Below are 11,247 nucleotides of genomic sequence, written 5' to 3' on the forward strand. Positions count from 1 at the left end.
GGTTTCTATATTCTAGCTTTTAATGCTCAAGCAAGCATGTTTGACCTATGCCTTCAGCAGCCCAGGTTGTCACTAAGTGACTCAAGATACTAGCAATAGGCTTCCTTCCTAAATTCTCTTCTGTCTGTCTTTCCTGTATCAGGAAAATCAAAAGCAGGTTGAAGAAACGGGTTCACTTTGTGCTGTACTTAAATGAATGGTCCATAAGTAGACGACATTTCTTGGAAAAGGTTGAACAGAAGCTGTGTCTAATAGTCGGAATAGAGGTGTATCAGTTTCCTAAGGCTGCCATAAGAAAGTATCACAAATTGAGTGGTTTAAAACTACGTAAATTGGCCAGATGCGGTGGCTCACGCCTGTAATCCCAGCACTTTGGGAGGCTGAGGCGGGCGGATCACAAGGTCAGGAGTCCAACACCAGCCTGGCCAACGTGGTGAAACCCCATCTCTACTAAAAATACAAAAATTAGCCGAGCGTGTTGGTGGGTGCCTGTAATCCCAGCTACTTGGGAGTTGGGATATAAAGAGACAGGAGAATAGCTTGAACCTGGGAGGCGGAGGTTGCAGTGTGCCGAGATCATGCTACTGCAACTCCAGCCTGGGCAACAGAGTGAGACTCCCTCTCAACAACAACAACAAAAAAAGGTAAATTTATTTTCTCACAGTTGATGAGGGTGAAAGCTTGAAATTAAGGTGTCAGTGAGGCCTCACTTTGTCTGAAAGCTCCAGAGGGGAAACCTTCCTGCTTCTTTCAGCTACTGGTGGCTGATGCCAGGATAACTCCAATCTTTGCCTTAGTGTTCACGTAGTCTTTACTGTGTCTCTCTGTGCCCCTATATCTAAATATTCTTCTCCTTATAAGGAAACCAGACATACTGGGCTTAGGACCACCCTGAGCCACTGTGATTCCATCATAATTTAATCTGCAAAGACTTTGTTTCCAAATAAGCTCACATTCTGAGTTTCCTGGTGGATGTGAATTTTGAGGGGACACTATTCAACCTAGTACACAAGATAATTAAATAGCAGGTGGTCCTGGCACAGGATTTGCACCAGGTGTAATTTAAATATTCTTTGAGTGACATTACTCAGATGAATCCTCCAAACAGAATAGCTTGCATACTGCCATCATCTTGTTTTTATTTCGGTATTCGTACATTTATAATTCTGGGTTGGAAACACCTTATATTTGACTATTCACAATGAAGGGTAAATTTAGGATAAAGACATTTGAAACTGGTTGTTTTACTTTCACACACTAGTGAAATTTATTCACTAGCTTTATTAATATATATTGGGTGCCTACCACTCACTATTCTAGGCATTGAATCTTTAGCAATGAGGCAAACAAAGTCTCTGCCTCATAGATATGAAAACATCTACACTGCCATGCAGTGGTAAGTGATGTGAAGTAAATAGTGATGGGAAGTGTTGTGCTAGTTGAGATGACATTTAAGCAGAGACCTGAATACAGTGAGATGATCACCCGTGTATATATTTGGGAGTAGAGTATTCCAGGTAGAGAAGAGATTGCAATGGTATGGCCTAAGCATCAGAAGGCAATAAAGCTTAAAGAAGAACAGATATGGAAATAGCATGATTTGATTACATTTTTAAAATCCGCCATGGCTGCTATGTGGAAAACTGACTGTTTAGAGAGCAGATTGCAAAGGAGCGTGCCCAGGTATAAGTTTAATTATGTCGGTCCAGGTGAGAGGTGTTGGTGATTTAGTCAAAGGTAGTAAGAATAGAAATGATGAGAAGCGACTGGTTTTGGATATATTTTACATTTGGAACCACAGAGTGTCTTGTGAGTTTTGAGGGAAAGAGAAATATTGGGAAAGAATCCTTACAGTTTTAGGCCTGAGCAACCAGAAAAATGGAAATTACATACAATCAGATGGAAAAGCTACAGGAGAAGCAGATTAGCGAGGAAAAAACAGAATTCCGTTTTGACAATGTGAAATAGATGTCAAGTTAGGTGGTTTGATGTATCAGCTTAGAGCTCAGTTGGAGCTGGAGGTCGAAATTTAGATTTGTCAGCCTTCATATGGCATCTCAAGTCATTAGCCGGCATTGTGATTTTTCCAAATGTATAAATATATTAATATTGTATATAATGTCCCCATTCAGTCATCATCAAATATTTATAACGTGTTTTCTATGATCAAGTTATTGTTCTAGGCCCTGAGAACGTGTCAGTGATAGTAGACATTTAAAATAGAAATATGGAGCATTAGATAATTTCTGGGTCTCTGTTAAATGGGACTTCAAGTATTACAGTAGTCTCACCCAGTTTAGCACTAATATGTTATTTGATTCTTTGATATTTAGTCATCTTAATTAGATCATTTAAGCTCTTTGATAGTAAAAACTATGTTTTTTTTTTTTAATGTTACACATGGTGCTTATCACAATTCTGGGAACATTAAGTATCCAAAGAATATTTATTAATGAGTAAGTGATAATTTTAATTATTCAAAGGCAGTAATATTTTTGTCAGGATGATCTTTGTCTTTAGCATGGCTCAATTATACAGATAACTTATCTAAGGAGACTATTAACTAGTTCTATTCTCAACTCTAATTTTAAAGACTATGATAGATTTTATTTTATTCACTTTCAATGGTGTCATTTTTATTTTATTTCCATACATTTATTATATTTTTAAATTTGCAGCCAGATTCTACTGCAACTGAAAGAGCAATTGCCAGACTAGCAGTACATCCTCTTCTGAAGAAAAAGATAGATGTGCTAAAAGGTATGAATTAAATGACTTTTAAGCCATGTACTTAATGCCTTTGTAGACTTTGGATAATGGTGATTCACTTATTTTAACTCTTGAGGTTCTGTTATAAATGTAAGTTTCTTTCAAATATTTACCAATGTGGAAGGTGTCTGAAAATACAGAAAGTGTGATCTCTGAAGAAAAACCAAATCTGTATTGTTTAATAAATTCTAATATATGAACATATGATATGTAATATATATCTTTCTATATATAATATATACAAGATAAAGTTGAATAGTTTTTTAAAAATATTTACATAACTCATTACTTTTGGTTTTCCCACTTAGGAACATAATTTTTTATATATTTATTATAAAATATATATATATTTTTTTTTTTTTTTTTTTTTTTTTTGAGACGGAGTCTCGCTGTGTCTCCCAGGCTGGAGTGCAGTGGCGTGATCTCAGCTCACTGCAAGCTCCGCCTCCCGGGTTCACGCCATTCTCCCGCCTCAGCCTCCCAAGTAGCTGAGACTACAGGCGCCCGCCACCACGCCCGGCTAGTTTTTTTTGTATTTTTAGTAGAGACGGGGTTTCACCATGTTAGCCAGGATAGTCTCGATCTCCTGACCTCGTGATCCACCCGCCTCGGCCTCCCAAAGTGCTGGGATTACAGGCTTGAGCCACCGCGCCCGGCCTATAAAATATATTTATAAAATGAAATGTTTTTGTCACATGATACTGATTTTTATGTCTGAAAGCACAATTTATAATACTCAATGCATTATTATATAAATTAAAGTTGCCATTTCCTTTTATTTGTATAATGTGATGTTTTTACTGTTCTTCATAACTCCAACACATGAAGAAAAGATTTTCTTTTCATTTTCACGATTTAAAATGAATACATCTGAGCATATCATATGTTTGGTTTTTAAGAAGTCAAAAGATTTCTTTGTGAATTCAGACCCATTATATGTATTTAATATCAATTCCAACTGCCCTGTTAAATCTTTTCAAATAATTTTTTTAAATATTGTTCTAAAACAGTCATGTTTTATGTGTTTCAGTGCTAAAATGAGTCATGCACTATTTCTCTTGCAGCTGCTGTCCAAGCCTTTAAAGAAGCAAGACAAAATGTTGCTGAAGTTGAGTCATCAAAGAATGCTTCAGAGGACAATCATTCTAAGAATACTTTGTATTCAAATGATAATGGAAGTAATTTACAGCATGAAGGAACTATTATCAGTGAGCAAAAAGTCAAAGAAACCAAAATACTGGCGAAGAAACCAACACACAATTCAAAGGAAAAAGTAGCCAAGATGGAACATGGACCTAAAGCAGTGACTATTCCAAATTCTCCATCAAAGCCTTCAGAAAAGGATTCTGTAGTTTCCCTTGAGTCCCACAAGACACCTGCTGACCCAAAGCTGAAAACACTAAGTCAAACTAAAAAAAACAAAGGATCTGATAGCTCACTCTCTAGTAACAGTGATGGCGGAGAAGAAGTATGTGAAGAGGAAAAGGAGTATTTTGATGATAGCACAGAAGAAAGGTTTTACAAGCAGTCTTCCATGTCTGAAGATAGTGATAGTGGTGACGACTTCTTCATTGGGAAAGTCAGACAAACAAGAAAGAAGGAAAGTAGTTGTCATTCTTCAGTTAAGGAACAAAAACCACTCGAAAAAGTGTTTCTTAAAGAAGATACAGGTGAAACTCATGGGGATACAAGAAATGACAAAACCAAGCCAAGTACAGAAACCAGAAAGTTAGAATCAGTGTTTTTCTACTCTTTATCTGGATCTAAAGGCTCTAGAAGGTAAGATTCTTTTTCTGTTCTGAAATAATCATTAGTTCTTTTTTAAAAAGCTAGAAATATCTATGTGTCCCTATATGAAGAGACTATAATTCTAGTTTGTACAACCCATCCTGTTTTTAGACATGGCCCTCTCCAAGGTTATAGTGGGATATTAGGTACAGATAACATATGGCAATGCCACATTTGTCCAGTTTCATCAGAAAATGAGATGTTATAGCCAAATAATATGCCAGCTGATTTAAATTTTATACCTTCATTTATCAAATCTTTGAAACTTTGAAATCGTTTTTGATGAAAAACTTTTGAAAATGTTTCACATGTCTTTTTAAACAGAACTTTCTGAAAAGAATATGGTGTATTTTCTTGATGACCCAGGACCATTATTGTAAACATCAGTCATTTTACTGTCTAGTACCGTTTCAGTATGTAAGGCTGCTTGCCCTTAAACTGAGTTTCTCCAGACTGCTTTTTATGTGGTGATGTTGCTATCTCCATCTCTGTTGCTCACCACTTTTCATAGTTGTTCTGTTATAAATCAGTAAGTTTACCCTTATTTGTAATTCCAATTTGATAAAGGATATCTTCACATTTTAGAGTAAAGGTTATGTTTAGCTGATTTCTTCAGTAACAGCTATAAACTGTTTTTGCATATATTTACAAGTCAGGGATAGTTTTTAATGAAATAGAAAAATGTGATGTAAAAATTTTTCAAAAATGTCACAGTATGTATTGCAAAGACATAAAAACACGTGGAGTGTTGAAATAATTAAAATATTTACTTCTGTTTTCCAAACTTGCCTCAAAAGGCTACATTTTTTTCTCATTTGAAAATGGCATACCACTATCCCTTTACTACAAAATATAAATCTTTTTTCTTTTTTTTTTTTTTTTTTTTTTGAGACAGAGTCTTACTCTGTCACCCAGGCTGGAGTGCAGTGGAGTAATCTTGGCTAACTGTAACCTCTACCTCCCAGGTTCAAGTGATTCTCCTGCCTCAGCCTCCCGAGTAGCTGGGATTGTAGGAACATGGTGCCACACTTGACTAATTTTTTTTTTTAAGTAGAGATGGGTTTCACCATATTGGCCAGGCTAGTATAGAACTCCTGAGCTTGTGAGCAACTGTGTCCCGCCAAAATGTAAATCTTAATTTTTGATGTATGAGAGTCATTCTTTCTGTGAGAAGACTTTAGAAATTCTTTATCTAGATAATCCCCAAGAGTAAAGGCAAGGTAACCAAGACAAGACATTTTCCATTACAAACAAAATTCTCTTTAAAGGTGGTGAGGGAAGTAGGTCCTCACATGTCTGTAGTAACATTGGATTCTAACAAACCTTTATTTGATACACAACCTGGGACTTTCATAATTATCTATTGTTTGCTGGTGTGACTAAGGAGTATAGTAGCCTTTTGAATTAGTTTTATCATCAATTTTGTTATGTTATTTTCTTAAGATCAGAGGATTTATCTTCAAAAAGTCATAATGGTGTTTTTCTTCTTTTAGAAATTACAAAGAACAGGCTCCAAAAACAAGATCACTAGGTATGTATTCACACTTGCCTAACCTTCATATGCAGTTAAGCTATGTTTTACCAAAGTAAAAGAATGAAAAATTGTTGTTGCTTAGTATAGTCTGAATGAATTATGTACCCACAGAAATATTAACAGAGCATCTTATAATTATCAATATAATTTTTTGTTGTTGGTTTTCTTTTTTTCTATGTCCTGCCAGAGGGAAAAATATAGATAAAATTTATCAGGAAATATTATGTCTATTTAACTTATCTCAAATTAAATCAACACATTTTTAAGTAAATTATGTAAGTTATATCTTAATTATTAGTGATCCTAAACACTAATGCCATGCCATTAAATATTGAATAACAAGTATATTACTTTCTTAGGCAAGAGTATAATCAGAATATTTTCAGATTAATTCATAACAAATCTAAGTTTAATGTATTTGGGGAGAGTGACTTTTCACACAATCCTAGACTTTCACTAACTGAACATAGCAAAAATTCATTTCTCATTCACATCACAGTCCACTGTGATGAATTAGCAGAGAGGCTGTGTTCCACATAGTCATTCAAGGATCAGGCTTCTTCCATCTTTTGGCGTTTTCCTCCTCCAGGTTCCAAATATTCTCCATTTGCCAATAGAAGGGAATGAAGTACATGGAGAATTTTGCAGATTTTTGTGAGCCAGGCCTGAAAGTAGCAGAAACCAGTTTCGCTCACATATCATTAGCCAGAATTCAGTCACATGACCCCATCTAGCCACAAAGGAGCTAAAAAATGCAGTCGTACTATATATCTAGGGGAAAAGAGAAAGTGGAATTTTGTGAACACATAACTTTTTCTGCCAGTGACCATACTTTCTCTCACCAGATGCCCATTTTGTTTGTCCTCCTACACAGAGCACATTTACCTCCTTCCCAAGGAAGCCAACCCAAAGTCACATCCAGTCACTGCATCTAGCTCAAAGTTCAGGATCACTGGTCATGCAGTACTTTCCATCAAATGTCATGGATGAGATTCCTCAAAGTTTGGTGACCTTTGTACTGAAAAGAAATTCATACCATGATATACCACGTATCGAGTAGCAGAACAGGGACCAAGTAATGAAAATAAAAACTCTTAATTGCTTAAGGGAGAAATGGAAGCCACACAACAGGTCTACTACCTGAAATTCTGCTGAGCAAAGATTATGAAGGCTCTGAGAGGAACTTCCTTATCCATTGTTTTTCATGGTCCCTGTCTAGGAAGGGTCTTTGTTTCATGGCCACATCTGAGGTGGGTATTTAACATCTCTTTGGAGTTTGCCCCAAGTCACTGGTACAAATATAAAGTGATGAAGATTGTACAAAGTTCCGCAGAGGTTTTTTCCATCCCAGGCTTGTGATTTCTTTCAGTATACACTTCCTCAAAAACTCAGTGGATTTCTGACCTGTGTTTCCTTCAGTCCATCTGTGGGCTAGTTACTGTACTGAAGATTCTTTCTCAGAGCTAGTTCTCAAACTTGTCTTATTTATGTTTGTTTGTTTGTGTTTTGTTTTGTTTTTCCCACTTCCCACTCTCATTCAGCATCTACTGCACTGAGAATTATCAGGTTTGGATGGGAAAGCCATACATTTAGTCTTATCTCTGCTCTAGGGCTGAGTTGCTGTGGGCCTTTTATTGCTTAAAACTTTTCTTAGACTTGCAGGTTACTGTTTGGGAGTCAAAAGCTTTTCTAAACCTTAAGTTCCCAAATATCTAGATTCTTTCTGTTCTCTCTGTTCTCTTTTGTGTAGTGCATTGTCAAGGACAGCCAGTAACACACTGATCTTTTTATTCTTTCCAACTGGTTACCTTTGTACAGCAAACTCCCTAGGCTTGTGGCCTGCTTGCCAAGTTATCACGGACAACAGTTTTATCTATTTCTTTGGCACATAGGTTTCTTACTTCTCATTGTCAGTTATCTGTTTCCTTGCTACCCACCACTGAACTGCTAAGCCAATACCAAATTTTTATGTTATTGTAATGGTACTTCAGAGTACCGATTTTAGTATTATTCATGGTAGACTACCTGCTATAACAAGTAACTACTAAATCTCAGTGGTTTGTCATCCATCAGTCTGTCTGCTCCTTGGAGTTTTATTCTATCTTGTGCCTCTTGCTGCCTGTGGATCCTAGGAGTTCTCTTCATTCATCAGCGATAGAGAAGTAATGGAAGATGGAATGTGAGGTTTTTATGGTCCAGGCCTTTTACTCACATTTTATTGGCCATCACTCAATTAGCCATATGACCTCACCTAACTGCAGCAGGAATGGAAAATATTCTGATTGTATGCCTAAAAGGAAGATAATACAGGATTTGGCAGAAACATGTCAGTATGCCCCATTTATACCATATATTCACAAACATAGGATAACTGTAAATATAAGACATACCTACATTTTCACAATGAGAATATCCAAATAAAGGGTTTTTCGTGCTTAGCTTGTATGCTTAAAATATTTACCAGTTTATTTACATATACAACTGTATGTAATATATAAAATAATACTTTCATTTAGAAATACTGCCTTATTCAAATCTCAGTTTTTATGAAACAGGTTCTTTTTAAACTTTTCATCACTACAGCCACTCTTTGAATATTATAACAGATTTCTAGAGCGCATGTGATTTGTATAAGATAAGGTTGTTTTGATTTCTGTCTAGATAATGTTTTGTAAATATTATCCCAAACTATGCACTGGTTTATATAACATTATTACATTTGTTTTCTTAAAGAAGTCTTTAAAAGACTTCTGACAGGCCGGGCGCAGTGGCTCATGCCTGTAATCCCAGCACTTGAGGAGGCTGAGGCGGGTGGATCGTCTGAGGTCAGGAGTTTGAGATGAGCCTGACCAATATGTCTCTACTAAAAATACAAAAATTAGCCAGGCGTAGTGGCACACGCCTGTAATCCCAGCTACTCAGGAGGCTGAGGCAGGAGAATTGCTTGAACCTGGGAAGCGGAGGTTGCAGTGAGCCAAGATCACGCCACTGCACTCCAGCCTGGGTAACACAGCAAGACTCCATCTTTAAAAAAAAAAAAAACAAAAAAAAGGCTTCTGACAATGATTTCTAACTTGCAGTGGAGAAATTACGTAGTCATAGGACTGATTAGTAAGTCTATATTAAGTTTCTTGTCTCTCTTTTCTTTCTGATTCTGTCTTCTAAGTTCTGTAAGCACCTAAAATGTGCATTGATTCTTGTCTTTTCATGCTAGTATATCTTCCTCAAATAAGACTTGATTCAAAATCATATAAAGTGATAAGATACTATATGGACTAGAATACAAGTTGCCACCTTCATACCTGGAAACTAACGTTACAACTAAAAAAGAACTTTGTCTTATATTCTTCAGTAGACTTAGTAATTTACCTTGTAATAACCATTTTTGGTTCAATAACAGACGGAAGTGGAATCAATTTATAGCCCTTTAAAAATAGGTAAGCACTATCAGTATTGTCAGTCCCAGTGGAGTGTCTTAGCTAAGATGTGAATTTTCTGGCTACATCTGCTTCATGTACACAGATATCATAAGCTAATGATGTTCCTTTGAAAATACAAGATGTCCTTCTTTTTTGCCTTCTATGCTAGTGCAACAGGGTGATTCTTTTCTTAATGTTGTTATAAATAAGACAGCACAGCATAAATTAAGAGGCACTCAATAAACATCTACTTATAAGGGTTAGAAAACATGTGTGTCAAAATTGACTACTCGTATGTAAATTTTCAACTTCAAACTATTCCCTGTTGGACTTCAGTTTTAAATTGTGAAATATTCCATTAAGAAAACAAAATTTCTTTTTTTAATATTGGTTTGAAAAAGATAAAATTTACTTCTCCTTTATGCTCTTTAGGTATATAGTTAGTTACTATTATTTTTGCTTTCTCCTCCTAGATTTTCCACAGAATGAGCCTCAGATCAAGAATCAGTTTAATAAGAAGCTACCAAGAAGACTTGAAAATACAAAACAGCAATTGCAGCTGTCTCTTCATCCTTCATGGGAAGCAAGCAGAAGGCGAAAAGAACAGCAATCTAATATTGCTGTGTTTCAAGGGAAAAAAATTACATTTGATGATTGATTAGTGCCTCTTTCTGCGAACTTTTTCATCTTAAAAAAATAATAATAATATTTTTTTTAAGACAGGGTCTCACTCTGTTGCCCAGGCTAGAGTGCAATAGTGCAATCACAGCTCACTGCAGCCTCGAACTCCTGGGCTCAAGTGATCTGCCTCCCAAAGGGCTGGTACTGCAGGTGCATGCATTACCATGCCCTGCTTTCTCACCCCAGGCCCTGCAGCTATTACTTAAACTCGTATTTGAATAAATCTCTTGGGGGGAATTATAGAATGTTTGTTTTTGTATTTCTTTTTTTTTTTTTAAGTAAATTCAAGTTATGTTTATGTAAGCCTTTCACAAATCCAATATGTACTTAAATTGATTTTTAATATCCCTCAGACTGTTTCCCTTATGAAGTAATTTGGGGATTTTAGTAATCTCATATTTTCTCTTTAGTGCTTATCATGTAATGTGCTTCACTGGTTCAGCTCTGTTGTTTCCTTAAAAAGTCAATGTATATTTAAAATAATAATGGAAACATAGGAAATCATAGCTATTTAAACCAGATCACCCTTGTTAAAAATCATTCTTGTTAGCAAACTAAAATAGTAACTTATGGATGTACAGATAAATAAATACTGATTTTATTATTGTTTTACGTACTTGTGATCATGTACTTTTTGATTCTAAAATAGTTGTCTAGGACAATTTTGGGATTCTTAATTATGTTTTAGTTACTTAAGAAAATTGTTTAAATGTAGCAATACAACCAATAATTGGTTTTATGTTTCACTGCATATAAATATTTCCATTAAATCAAGAATGTATATTATCTAGTTTTGACTATATATTCTGATTTTAAAATTTTTGAGGAATCATAGATTCTAATTTTTAAGAACAAATTCTGAAGGCGATTGGATTAAAAGAGCATTTCCACTGATAGCTAAGCAAAGAAGTTGTAAGATGACTCACTGAGGAAAGGACTGCTTTATACATTACAGTACTGTTATTTAAAAGGAAAACAGAATTTTTTAAATCCTTTCAAATGTTTCACTTTTGCTATGCTGGGAAAAATTTTGAAGTTCTTGGTAAACTGAATAAT

The 11,247-nt window shown here is 35.5% G+C and overlaps 1 protein-coding gene across 2 annotated transcripts in view; it reads left to right on the forward strand.

Annotated features, from left to right (window-relative positions):
* The window catches only part of SRFBP1 (serum response factor binding protein 1), a 61,489-nt gene extending 50,686 nt beyond the window's left edge, over positions 1-10,803 (forward strand). For both annotated transcript variants that reach the window (XM_005557602.5, XM_005557604.5), the window contains exons 5-8: positions 2,679-2,760; positions 3,834-4,548; positions 6,051-6,088; positions 9,984-10,803. In XM_005557602.5, coding sequence (XP_005557659.3) covers positions 2,679-2,760; positions 3,834-4,548; positions 6,051-6,088; positions 9,984-10,168 — 1,020 coding nt within the window. In that variant the 3' untranslated portion in view covers positions 10,169-10,803. The remainder of the gene's footprint in view (positions 1-2,678; positions 2,761-3,833; positions 4,549-6,050; positions 6,089-9,983) is intronic.
* Positions 10,804-11,247: the final 444 nt, after the last annotated feature.

Source organism: Macaca fascicularis, chromosome 6 (genome assembly GCF_037993035.2).
Source record: "Macaca fascicularis isolate 582-1 chromosome 6, T2T-MFA8v1.1".
Taxonomy (NCBI): domain Eukaryota; kingdom Metazoa; phylum Chordata; class Mammalia; order Primates; family Cercopithecidae; genus Macaca; species Macaca fascicularis.